Here is a 14,564-nt window from a genome sequence, read left to right as displayed (position 1 = left end):
GGGAATGTTTTGCCCTATGAAACCCATTTCAGACTCACACAACATCCCAAAATATTGCACAGTTATTATTTTATTATTTTATACAAAAGTCTGAGGTTACACATCAACCGACTCAAGAACAGCTTCTTCCCTGCTGCTGTCAGACTTTTGAATGGACCTACCTCACATTAATTGATCTTTCTCTACACCCCTAGCTATGACTGTAACACTACATTCTGCACTCTCTCGTTTCCTTCTCTATCAATGGTATGCTTTGTATAGCATGAAAGGAATAATACTTTTCACTGTATACGAATACATGTGACAATAATAAACCAAATAAAATCGAATTCCAAAGTGCTGTTAGAATAAGGAGTATGAAGCAGGTACTCACTGGAAGGGTCAGGCAGCAGAACAGTTGGCAGTCAGGTCTCTGCAGTGGGATTTGAACCCATGACCTTCTGGCTCAACAACCCACTCTGTCAGGGCCCACTTGTGACATGAAATATGGTTTTCAAACTCCTCTGAGGAGAGGCTGTGGCACAGTGGTTAGCACTGCTGCCTCACAGTGCCAGGGTCCAAGGTTCAATTCTGGCCTCAGGTCACTCACTGTCTGTGTGGAGTTTGCACATTCTCCCTGTGTCTGCGTGGGTTTCCTCCGGGTGCTCCAGTTTCCTCCCACAGTCTGAAAGACGTGCTGGTTAGGATGCATTGGCCGTGCTAAACTGCCCCTCGTGTCAGGGGGATTAGCATGGAGTTAGGGGAATTGGGCCTGGGTGGGATTGCGGTTGGTACAGACTTGATGGGCCAAATGGCCTCCCTCTAAACTTCAGGATTCTATGAATCTAAAGCTGCTTTGTATGAATGAAGGCAACATTATAAATATACAAACTCCCAAATCTCTGATGTCAGGAATACTTTGAAGGGAATCCAGTGAGTAGAGCTTCATTATACCATTAAATACTCTTTCATCCAGGATCAGTTCCCTTCCTTATGCATGTGGCAATGCAGCCTGATACCCTCATTCTTCACACTAATCCTGCCCATTTAATAAAAGATCAGGCACCAATTTTGCTGGTAGCCGATTGCACTAAAGCCTTTCAGAGATTAAAGACTGAGTACCGAGATAGCGTGAGGCAGCGAGGTTTTCTGTGTAATTAATTCTATTTGACCTGAGAGACTGTAAGACAAGTCCTCAAATCCACACAAAACAATCTCACTGATGCTGAAAGGGAGAATTCATGAGCGGTTAACAAGAGAATCCATCTGGACTCATTATTTACAAAAGTTTAAATCTCAGGCATAGGCTAATTGCTCATTCCTGGTATATTACAGTGTGTTCACATCCACATTATAGATAATGTATACCAACATAATATATACCAATATAATACATACCCATACAATATATACTGATACAATATATATCTGTACAATGTACAGTTATATAATATATACTTACACAATATATACCAATATAATACATGCTTATAATGATATATATAATATACATGCACATAATATATACTGACAATATATACCTATATAATATATACCTATATAATATATACCTGTGTAATAAATACTGATATATTTATCTATATAACATATATCAATATAATATATACCTATATAATAGTTATCTATACAATATACATCGATACAACATATATCGATATAATATATAGCTACATAATATATATGAACCTATGCAGTTGAATTCAGTTTTAACTATGGTCCATATGCCTGATTAGCTGCTGTTGCTATGGGATCCTCTCTAGTCCGAGGTCTCATTAAAATCTTTGCTGTTCTCCACAAGGCGCATGTGTTCGATGGAATGACTTCTGACCTCCCCTACCCCTGATACGTACATAATCAGTTTGCTATATTTGAACCCACAGCTGGATGTAAGAATGTCCTCACACATCTTGTAGGCTCCGTCCTCTTCCCAAATTCCTCTCTGAGACGGAGCAAATAATCTCCCTTTCCTCGCTGTGCTAGTGGGGAGGGAAATCTGCCAATGGAGTTCTGTATCACAGTTCTGCCGCATCTGGTCACTGGGGTTCCTGCAGTGCCACACGCTATAAGAAAGGCCTTGGCAGCAACCTCATAAATAGGTCCCAAACCACTGTGTCAGCTTGGTGCTGAAATAGGGCACATCAAATACACCCTTCGGGATAATGGTTACCCTGATCAGATCAGTGCTCTAAGGCTGTTACAACTGAACGTTACAACTAAAAGCTACATATACTCACACACAGGCCCCGTCCTTTGCAGGCAGGAAGAACATATCTATGCGTTGTGCTCTTTTTCAACTAAACAAAAGCTTGGGGGTCAGTCATTCCCGAGGTCATTCCCCATGGCAGTGCCTTGACCAGTCAGAATCAACCTGCCTGGTTTGGCTTTGAACAAAAGCTTGGCAGTTAACTGTCCTCTGGTACATTTTCCCTGGCAACGCTTTGACCAATACGAGTCCACTTGCCAACCAATCAGCATTCTCTTCTCATGCAAAATAAATTGTTGTTACATTTACCATTCTTGCAAATTTTGTCTTGATAACTGCAAGGTGGAAAACATCAAGAGCAAGTCTCTTTTTTCTGTTATATTGATGTAGTATTGAATAACTATGTTACAAAGGTTAATGGGAAGGAGGATGTTAGCTAAAAATCTGGACTTGGAGAGTTTATTAGTCTTGTGGTGTTAAAGTTTGGCCACTGTTTGTTTGTTTTTGGATTTTTGTTTCTGTGTCCATGTCACAAGTAGGCTTACATTAACACTGCAATGAAGTTACTGTGAAAATCCCCTAGTCACCACAATCCAGTGCCTGTTCGGGTACACCGAGGGAGAATTTAGAACGGCCAATGCACCTAACTAGCACGTCTTTCAGACTGTGGGAGGAAACTGGAGTACCCAGAGGAAACCCACACAGACATGGGAAGAATGTGCAGATTCTGCATAGACATTGACCCAAGCTGGGAATCGAATCTGAGTCCCTGGCGCTGTGAGGCAGCAGTGTTAATCACTGCGTCACCATGAATTCAACCACTACCATGGCAAGTTGTCGGTGAAGCTGAATGCTGTAAGTGTGGTACTAACCAGGAACAATGTGGAGATCTCGTGATGCAGTGGGCAGTGCCCCTGCCCGCTGAGTTCAAAGCTCAGGTTGGAGTTCCAGGACAGGAGTTGATGGCCAAGGAAGATGGTTGATGGAATGTTAAACCGGGACAATAGAAGGACGTTCCGTAGTGAAACAAAGCCCTGATCTAGTGGCACCTGGAGCATTGAGTACAGCTCTGGTTACCTCATCATGGGAAGGATATATTATCCTTGGAAGGAACAGAGTGAAGGTGACACAGAACGTTACAAACACTCCTCAGCCTACATCATGGGGAAGGATTGTATAAACCAGGACAGTCCTCCAGTACAGCTGCTCAGTGTGACTGGAACTGACCAAACGAGCGCTGAAACGCTCGGAGCCACAGTCTGAAAGGGGAGAGCGAGGCAGCAAGGCAGAGGGCTCTGTGACGGGGTGGGGGGGTCGCGGAGAATCCTACAGTGAAGATCAAGGCTGAAGTCTCGGGTCCAGGTGGGGTTGCAGTCAGAGTGGAGATGTGGGGAGGTGGACGTGGTGGAGACTAGATAGCTAACCTCGCCCCAGGGACATGTTACACTGATCTCACTCTCAGCGATAACACAGTACAGTTACAATAAAACTGAAAGAGAAACTAACTGTGCTTGGCAACATGAGGAAGAAATCCTCTGCTATAATGCTTCACTTTGAGTGGGTGACACTCTTTCTATGAACAAACGTCTCTCACAGGATCTGAGGCAGCACCCAATGAAAATCGGACTTGTAATTGTGGTCCATGATCAATGAGGGGGAAATGCCCGACCAGATACTAACAGCAAAGAGTCAGCTCCTCCGTGTGCCACTGGCAGCTTTTCCAGTGTCACACACACACTGCCAGCTCCCCACACGCTTACTCAAGTTTCTAACAGAGCTCTGTATCTTCCAGGTAGCCTCGAACGCAAACTCCCCTTCACACTGGTGTACACCCAGAGCTCTAAGATGTGGTATTAAGGCTCCAGTCTCTGTAAGGACATGGGTTCGAATCCCACTGCCAAATGTGGTTCAAAACCAGGCAGATTCACACTCAGCCAGTGAAAGTGAGCCATCACATGGCAGTGGTTAACGCTGCTGCCTCAGAGCGTCAGGAACCCGGGTCCTATTCCAGCCTCGGGTGACTCTGTGCAGTTTGCACATTCTCCCCTTGTCGACATGGGTTTCCTTGGGATGCTCCAGTTTCTTCCCACAGCCCAAATCAGAGCAGTTTGCAGAGGAGCGGGATGTGACCTCTCATGAAATCTGCCTGGAGACAAGCCCATATGAGCTGCTTGTTATGGAGACAGAACCTAAGGTAAAACTTATCTAAAATAAGGTGCAGGTTTAGCACCCGGGTACAGATGGTAGCTGCTTTTGCTGGGAATAAACTCAGTGGCAGTTGGACAGGGATATTTGAAGAAAATTGACAACTTGGCAAAGTTGCAGAATGGGAACAAAATCTTTAAAAATATATACAGAAGAATGGAGGAAACGGCAGCACCTACAAGAACCCTGCAGGCAGGAGGCCTTTCAGCCCATCATGCCAGTGCTGGCCCTATGAGAAAGGATATCCCATTAGTCTTCCTGATCTTTCAAACGCACAATCTCATTCTGATCGGGACAGAATCTTTCGCTATATTCCGTCCACACTGAATGGAACCGCGTACAAAACACAAAGAATATCTGCGGGGCTGCTTTTTATGTGTATAATGTACAAAGACTGGCAGCGAGGCAAGGGGATGTTAGCTTCCGACTCCTCCATCTCTCTGCTGCACCTTGGCGATGCTCAGAGCGTCACACCTGAATGTTTAATGATCGGTAACGGCGGGCAAATTCTCCACGCACCAACCCTCTCCCCCGACCTCACGCTTCCCCAACCCAATCTAAAACATGTCACATTGCAGGAGAGGTGTCGATGGCACTTGGGGAAGGGAAGGAATCGCTTTGTGTGCGTTAAACTGGAGAGGGGGGGGTGAAAATGATGGTGACAAGTTGTTCTCTGTCTGTAGCACCACACGGGTCAGTAAGGACAAAGACTGCCACATCTTCCTGTCAATGTGTTAGAGAGCAGACAACAAATTCTTTACCCAGAACAACAAATTGTGCTTCTCTTCTTAACACAGTGTTCCCAAAGTGTGAGCGAGCACCTCGAGGTAACTTGCTGTGTGTACCGAGTTTATTCTACTGCAACCTGAACTATCAAACACGGCCAAAGTTCTGTATCTGACCAATGAGGAACCGTGCCAAACCATGCGCACAGTGGCTAACCAATCAGGAGCTGAAACTTCCCCCCCTCTGGACAACAGCTTTGTAATCAGTCCCATTCTCGACTTCCAGAATGTAAATCAGCCACAGACCCTCGTCATCACATTCAGGCTCCGTTAACACTGACACTTTGTTCCTGTTACTCGCTCCAAACTCCATATCTTGCAGCAGGATTTCTCCGGAGACAGTTATCGGCCATTCACTTTAACACATTCACGCTCACTGCCAGGGTGTTCTTTACAGAAGGAGCGTGCAATTAAAAACTTTCACAAACTCAGGACACCCCCGAGTGAGGGTCGGAGTTTTGAATTGCGGTGGCTGGTACAATCGTAAACAAGCCTGATTTTAACTCCGCAGAGGCCGTTGTTTCTTCACCAGATTCCCTTCATTTACAAACTGGATTCCACTCGGGGAGTTTCTGCTGCACAGTCAGAGTGCACAGGGTCAGTGGACTCCCACTTCTACACACAGGTGAGGCTCCCTGATCGGACAGACAATTATAACCTCAGTCCTGGGGCTCAGACTCCAAGCGGCCTATCTCAGGGGCCTCACTGACATCGTTACAGAGCCAGTAGCAATAGACTGAGCCCCGCTCCTAAGAGATTTTCCCAGATCCCTGCAAATCTATCCTCCTTCAAACGTTCATCTAATTCTCTTTGGAAAGCAGGAATTTGCAGCAACCAGCTCCATCACTCTAAATCCCAGCCACTCACCAACTAAACATTTCCCCCGTGTCGCCTCTGTTTTGTTTTTGACAATTAGTTTAAATCTGTCCCCTCCTTTTATCAACTCTTTGCCGATCTGATACAATCTCTCTTTATTTAAAATCACTCAGGATTGAATAGAATAACTCAAACTGCTGAAACCTTCTTTGTTCTAAGGAAAACACCAGCTTCTCCAATCTACCCACCTAACTGTAAAACTCTTGTTCCCCGGAACCACGGCAGTTAAATATCTTCTGTCCTCTCTCCAAAGCTTTCATGTCATTCTTAAAGTGTGTCCAGAATTGGACCCGACCCACCAGCTGGGTCTAAAGCAGCGTCCTGTAAATAACTTGCTGGTTTTTGTACTCGATGCCTCGAGTTGGAAAGCCCAGGATCCGTTCTGCTTTTTCTCCTTCAGAGATTTCTGGACAGATATCCCCAGAGTCTCTTTGTGTTTGTATCTCTGTACACAGCAAGCTGCCTTCCAACGGCAATCCGATAATGACCAGATGATCTGTTCTTAGTGATACTGGACGAAGGATAATCATTTGCCAGGACGTCAAATTTATTAAAGTTTACAGCTTATTTATTAGTCGCAAGGAGGCTTACATTAACACTGCAATGAAGTTACTGTGAAAATCCCCTAGTCGCCACACTCCGGAGCCTGTTCGGGTTACACTGAGGGAGAATTTAGCATGGCCAACGCACCCTAACCAGCACGTCTTTCAGACTGTGGGAGGAAACCAGAGCATCTGGAAGGAAACCCACACAGACATGGGGAGAACATGCAAACTTCACACAGACAGTGACCCAAGCCAGGAACTGAACCCAGGTCCTAAGCACTGTGAGGCAGCAGTGCTAACCACTGTGCCTCCCTGTTATTGATTTATGAACAGCTTCCCATGTATTCAGGCTGCTGGGCTTTGGTTCAGGTCTGTTCCTCAGTAAAGGTGGAGAAAGTACGGGGAGTTACACAGACTGAAGGAGAGACTCATTCTGCACTGTCCTTGCCTCATGCTTGCTGCAGGGAAGGAGATGAGGAGGATGGGGTGGAAACAAGGATTTGCCTTCAGAAATGCAGACTGTCTTTATAGTTCAGTGATAAAAATATGACAATCAATTGGGTTCTGTACAAACAAAAAAGTCCCAGAGCAATTCCTGCCACCAACACTCCCTGTGATTGGCTGTGGTGTTAGCCACACTGTAACTATTCACCAACTCTCCCTGTGATTGGCTGTGGTGTTAGCCACACTGTAACAATTCACCAGCGCTCCCTGTGATTGGCTGTGGTGTTAGCCACACTGTAACAATTCACCAGCGCTCCCTGTGATTGGCTGTGGTGTTAAATCATCCAATGAAGAGGGAACTGAATGTATTATCTCCAAATTTGCTGATGATACAAAGTTGGGTGAGAGGCTGAGCTGTGAGGAGGACACAGTAAAAAGTCTGGCAACACCAGGTTTTAGTCCAACCGATTTCACCTGAGAACTCTCCATTCACCTGACGAAGAGGGAGTCCCCTCGAAAGCTTGTGAGTTTACTATCAAATAAATCGGTTGGACTAAAACCTGGTGTTGTCAGACTTTTTACTGCGTTTACCCCAGTCCAACGCCGGCACATCCACACTGTGAGGAGGATGCAGAGATACTTCAGTGTGATTTGGACAGGCTGAGTGTGTGGGTAACTGCAGGGCAGACACAGTATCATGTGGATAACTGTGAGGGTATCCACTTTGGTTGCAACAAGAGGAAGACAGATTATTATTTGAATGGGTGTAAATAGAGAGAGGTGGGTACTCAATGAGACCCTGGAGTCCTTGTGTATCAGTAGCTAAAAGTAAGCACAAAGGTACAGCAGGCAGTAAAGAAATCAAATGGTTTGTCAGCCTTCATAGCGAGAGGATAGGATAGGGATGCTTTGCTGCAATTGTATTGGGTGTTGGTGAGGCCACACCTTGAGTATTGTGTACAGTTTCGGTCTCCTTATCCAAGGAAGGATGTCCTTGCTATAGAGGGAGCACAGCGAAGGTTCACCAGGCTGATTCCTGGGATAGCAGGTCTGATTTGATTTATTATTGTCACATCTATTAACATACAGTGAAACGTATTGTTTCTTGCGCACTATACAGACAAAACATACTGTTCATAAAGAAAGGAGAGAGAGCAGAATGTAGTGTTACAGTCACAGCTAGGGTGTAGAGAAAGATCAACTTAATAATGCGAGGTTGGTTCATTCAGAAGTCTGATGGCAGCAGGGAAGGAGCTGTCGGTATGTGTCCTCAGACTTTTGGATCCTTTTCACGACGGAAGAAGATGGAAGAGAGAATGTCTGGGCTGCGTGGGGTCCTTAATTATGCCGGTTTTCCTGAGGCAGCAGGAAGTGTAGACAGAGTCAGTGGGTTTCATATGAGGAGAGACCAAGTCGGTTAGGATATTATTCACTGGAGTTTAGAAGAATGAGAGGGGATCTCATAGAAACTTATAAAATTCTAACAGGGTTAGACAGGGTAGTTTCAGAAAGAATGTTCCCAACGGTGGGGGAGTCCAGAACTAGGGGTCAGAGTTTGAGGATAAGGGGGTAAACCTTTTAGAACTGAGGTGAGGAGAAATCTCTTCACCCAGAGGGTGGTGAATAAGTGGAGTTCACTACCACAGAATGTAGTTGAGGCCAAAATATTGTCTGATTTCAAGAAGAAATTAGATAGAGCTGTTGGGGCTAAAGGGATCGAGGGATATGGGGGAGGGAGGGATCAGGATAGTGAACTTGATGATCAGCCATGATCAAGATGAACGGTGGAGCAGGCTTGGAGGGCCGAATGGCCTACTCCTGTTCTAGTTTCTATCCCCGATGTAACCGTTTTCCAGCACTCCTGTGGTTGGGAAAGTCACAATTCTTGGTCCTGATCGCCATCCCTGCCCCTCACCACCTTCACTGAAAGGCTGTAAAAATGTCGGGGAATGTATTTTGATGTTTTTCAATGACGATCCTCGCAGTGAGGCTTTCAGTTACTGAAAGGCCTCTTGGGGGAGGTACACCCGCGGTTTTTTTGATGCTTTTGCCCCAAGAGGACTTGATAGGAGAGGAAAGGACAATATCGATCTGTCTAACAACAAAACGATTTCAAAACGCTTACACACTTTGCAGGCACTACTTCCACACGCAGAGTTTGAATGATGAACGTGCTCTAAACACTTCCACCTGCTTCAATTCTCTTAAAAATAACAAGCGCAGAGACACGCTTTCAGTCAGCATGGCAGGAAGTGGTGACAAGGGGAAGAGGTGTGTGAAAGAGAACAGAAATATCACTTACATCTGGCAGTCCAGTCCCTTCAGAAAAGACAAACCACAAGAGGCAGGAAGTTGGGTGCAGTAATGGTGAACATACCTGGTAGTAATTCTTGATATGCCTGACTAGTATGGTCAGGTTCTGAACACGCAGGTTGACATCATTGTTGACATGTTTATTGACTCTTTGATTGGTTGGTCTTGGGTCTCTGAATCAGAAAAAAGAAAGCATAAAGAATGTGAGTAAAATACTGCACTCAATTTCCTCCGAGTAGTCCTGTCTCAGGGAGTTAACGGCACAGTGGGTTAGCACCACTTGCCTCACAGCGCCAGGGGCCTGGGTTCAATTCCCAGCTCGGGTCACTGTCTGTGCAGAGTCTGCACGTTCTCCCTGTGTCTGCGTGGGTTTCCTCCCACAAGTCTGAAAAGGGTGCATTGGCCGTGCTAAATTCTCCCTCAGTGTAACCCCCACAGGTGCTGGAGTGTGGTGACCAGGGGGTTTTCACAGTAACTTCATTGCAGTGTTAATATAAGCCTATTTGAGACACTAATAAATACACTTTACCTGCTTTATTTTATCTCCCGACACAATCGGTGGCTGAGGGTGGAGGCTGTGTCACTGGGTTAATTCACACCCTATTAGAAGCTGCGAATGCCCCACCGCAACAAACTGCCAGCAGAGATCAACCCAGCCTGTGTGAGGCCCAATGTCAGAGTCGTGAAACCTTTATAGGTTCAGCTCCAAAACAGCTCGTGTTAAGGAGCAGGGAAGTTTAGGAGCCGCCAGTCAGTCTTAAAAAGAAAAATATCAGAGGCAGCACAGGAAGTGGCCATTCAGCCCATCGTGCCCGTGTCAGCCCTTCCAAACAGCCATACAATCAGTCCCACAATCCTACCCCTGTTCAAAAGCACAAGCTTGTGTGATTCTACATCCCAAAAACATTGAGGGCTACGGGAATGGTGCAGGGAAATGGTGTGGATGCAGAAGATCCGCCACGATCTTGTTGAATAGCAGAATGGGCTCAAAGGGCCAAATGGCCTACTCATGCTCCTGTTTCTTATGTTTTTTATGAGCTGGAAAGAACATGTAAGCTCCAAACGATCCGGATTAAATTAGAACAGCATAAAATGCCCGTTACATAAATAAAGTTTAACAAGCTGATGGGAGGCCGGAGAAATCGCCTCCTGACTGCCATCACCTTTCTGTTGATGTCAGAATGGTTACATTGTCAGTGACCTGAGTATTTAATCATAGATACAGCAAGCAAAATACAATTTCCAAACCCCCCCCACCTCACACACACTCAATATACTCCCCCAATCTCACACACACACACACAAAACACACACACACACTCACACACACACACACACACACACACACACACAGTCACACACACACACTCACAGTCACACATACACACACACACACACACACACACTCACACACACACACACACACACACACACACACACAAAACACACACACACACTCACACACACACACACACACACACACACACACACACAAAACACACACACACACACACACACACACACACACACACAGTCACACACACACACTCACAGTCACACACACACACTCACAGTCACACATACACACACACACACACAGTCACACATACACACACTCACAGTCACACATACACACACACAGTCACACATACACACACACAGTCACACATACACACACACAGTCACACATACAGTCACACACTCACACACACACAGACACACAGTCACACACACACAGACACACAGTCACACACACACTCATACAGACACACATACAGACACACACTCACACAGACACACACTCACACAGACACACACACACATACACACACACACACACAACACACAAACAGACACACAGTCACACACACACACACTCACACATACACACACAGTCACACTCACACACACAATATACTCCCCCTACACACATTCACACACTCACATACACAATATACTCCCCCCACACACACACACACATTCACACACATATACACATTCACACACACATACAATATACTGCACCCCCCCCACACACACACACACACACATGCACAACATACACACATGCACACACACACATACACATACTCACACAACACACATGCACACACACGCACACTCACACAACACACATGCACACACACTCATACACACAACACATACACACACACGCACACTCATACACACAACACATACACACACATAACATTCACACACACACTCACACACAACCCCCTCCTCAGCAAAATAATATCTTTCAATGCCCAGTAGAAAGGTTGTTATATTATTACAGGAACCCAGTTATTTGCACGCTGGGGATGGGAGAATTCCCTTCAGGAGCTGTACCCATAATCCGAGTCTCTCTGTTGTCATGTGAGTGTATCTTTAAGAAAGATTTTTTAAAATTATGCAGCTTACAGCTTCAGTGGAGCTAAGCTGTGGCAGTCAGGGAGACGGGTTTTTCCCTTTGGGCTTTCAGTTTGACTTTGGGGAGTGTGAAACTGTTTAGCAGCATGTAAGAAGCAGTCTCTCTCTCTCCCCCTGTTCTTGTTGTTTGGTTCTGAAACTATTATCAGTTAGCTAAAGGAGAGGCTTATGGCCAACCTGCCTTAAAGAAGCTGTGCTTTGGGAAACAGATTTGACTACAACCTCTTCTGAGTTTCTTCACAAGGGATTTTGAGCTTTCAACCCAGTGGGTGGGATTCCTGTAACGAGTGGCGTTAACCTATGCTGTCTTGTGCTTATTTGGAGGGTTTTATATATTGGATATTGGCTTTGGTTGGAACATATTAGAGATGTTCCTTAAGAGTTATACATTATCATGGTTGTTGTGTTTCTTGTTTGTAATTGTTAAATGTTCTTGCTAATTGTCTTACTAGACATGCCAACAATATTCTTAATTTTGTTTTTGACAAAAGCTCTTTGTTGGTCAGATGAATCACATCTGAAGTGAAATCTCTCACGCTCACCTTGCCAAACTCAACATAAAACATCATAGGGCAGGCCAGCTTTACAGAACACCTTGAAATATCCGACCTGACTTGGAATACTGTAATATAAACTTGAAATGTGAATTCTGTTTCTCACTCCACTGGTGCTGCCAGATTGGAGCATTTCCAGCATTTTCCAGCTTTCTCTCCAGCACCCAAAGCATGTCGCTCTCGGGTGAGAGTCTCTCTCTGTTGACAATGTCACGAATATTGACCGTCCAGTTTACACTCTCTGTACTTTGCTCGACACAGCAGAGTTCGGATGTGGCACTGTCTGGGAGGATGGTTCCTGGGGCAGTGAGGTAGATCAAGTGTTTGCAGAGCATCAATGGAAACCAAGAACAGAAACTGCTTGTCTCAGTTCACCAACTGGCCCATTGTTTATCCACAGCCTGTTTTACAGCCCTGCCGCTGTGTACTGTGCGCTACTCATTAACTCTCCTGTACTGACGCCTGGCCAGTGCTACAGCTCAAGGCCACCGTACATCAGAGTCCTAAATTCAGAATCTATTCTCCATTTCTGATCTGTTTTCAAAGGACTCACTTGTTGAGGTTTCCTTTAACTGAATCGTTTATTAAAACCCCACTAAATCTGTCAATACTCAGCTCTCAGAGTATTGTTAATCGAGAACTCACGGACAGACCAACACTCCCCCTCCTGACCCACCTTCCCCAACTTGCAGCTTTAAGACTGGACCTCATCACAGAATCCCTACACTGCTGCAGGAGGCCATTCAGCCCATCGGGTCTGCACACTGAACTATTGATTATCGACCATATTTTCCATTTACTTCATTTCAATGGGAAGGGGGGGGCCTGGGAGGTGCAGGGGAGGTGAGGATATCTTTTTCATTCACTCCAGAACACCGGTCCCAGTTGATTGTGTTTGTAGTTTGAAGGGTGAGCTGGATAAGGAACTTGCAGAGTTACAGACAGAGCGGGGAGTGGGAAGAAACACGACTACTCGATCGGAAAGCCAGCAGGTGTGTGATGGGCCGAATGGAAGGCTTGTTGCCGGACGCCTACGAGTCTTTTCAGCTGTGTGCCACGGGGCAGCTTGTGGGATCTTGCTGTGCACACAGTCACTCCGACACTGCTCGCGCTTTGTAAGTACTTTATCAGCTGCACGGTGCTTTGGGGTCTGTCGAGTTTTGAAGGCCGCTGTGTAAATCCTGTCTTTCTCCTGAGCCGACACCACAGGCCTGTCACGTATCCAATTTGGGACACATCCAGATCTCTGAAGGAAGCTGCAGCCAGCCTGGGTCGAAAGGAAATAGCCGAGGAACAGCCTAACCAGGGTTGTGAATCCCATCCCCGCACCCCCCCCCCTCCCCGGGGCACCCACTGACTACCCACTTCCTGCATTCAATTCACCAAGTGTCAATGATTTAATTTCAGCAAAAGGCAGTGCAGCTGAGGGCCCATTCACTGAAAAGCAGCTCTTTTTAAACACACACAAGCAGTAGCTGCATTTTCATCGTGCAGCCAGTGTTCAAGACAAAACTGTTTTCATTTCAGCCGGGACAATCACCCCCCCACGCCCCCCCCCCCACCCCCCCACAGGCCCTGTGTTCTCCCACAGGCTCAACACATCGTCCCAACACAAACTTTCCCAGCTTACGTTTTACACAATGTCGCCAAATTTCTGCACTAATCCTGCTGGCCTGGCTCCCTGTCTCCCTCAGTAGCTTCCAGGAAGTAGGAAGAGGCCACTCAGTCCATCCAGCCAACCTCACCCACTGTTATTAGTCAAGGCTAACACCGTGCTTCAGCTCTTCTCCGTATTCCTTTCAGAGAACCATTGAATCCAGGGTGGCACAGTGGTTGGCGCTGCTGCCTCACCGTGCCAGAGACCTGGGTTCGATTCCCAGCTTGGGTCACCGTCTGTACGGAGTCTGCACATTCTCCCCGTGTCTGCGTGGGTTTCCTCTGGGTGCTGCAGTTTCCTCCCACAGTCTGAAAGATGTGCATTGGCCGTGCTAAATTCTCCCTCAGTGTAACCCGAACAGGCACTGGAGTGTGGCAACTAGGGGATTTTCACAGTAACTTCATTGCAGTGTTAATGTAAACCTACTTGTGACTCTAATAATAAATAAACTTTAAACTCTATTGTGCAGGAGGAGGCCACTCAGCCCATCAAACTAAAGGTAGTGTCTATCTTAATGAAACATATTTATTTCACACAATGACCTTTCTCTTG

The 14,564-nt window shown here is 46.0% G+C and overlaps 1 protein-coding gene across 1 annotated transcript in view; it reads right to left on the bottom strand.

Moving 5' to 3' along the window:
- LOC145352343 (protein Daple-like) overlaps positions 1 to 14,564 on the bottom strand; it is a 161,085-nt gene that overhangs the window by 132,637 nt on the left and 13,884 nt on the right. The window contains exon 3 of the mRNA XM_080202099.1: positions 9,436 to 9,544. Coding sequence (XP_080058225.1) covers positions 9,436 to 9,544 — 109 coding nt within the window. The remainder of the gene's footprint in view (positions 1 to 9,435; positions 9,545 to 14,564) is intronic.

This window comes from Carcharhinus amblyrhynchos, chromosome 14, assembly GCF_965287045.1.
Source record: "Carcharhinus amblyrhynchos chromosome 14, sCarAmb.v2.hapA, whole genome shotgun sequence".
In the NCBI taxonomy this organism is placed as follows: domain Eukaryota; kingdom Metazoa; phylum Chordata; class Chondrichthyes; order Carcharhiniformes; family Carcharhinidae; genus Carcharhinus; species Carcharhinus amblyrhynchos.
Note: the sequence above shows the minus strand (reverse complement) of the source record. Positions and strands in the feature narration are given on the sequence as shown.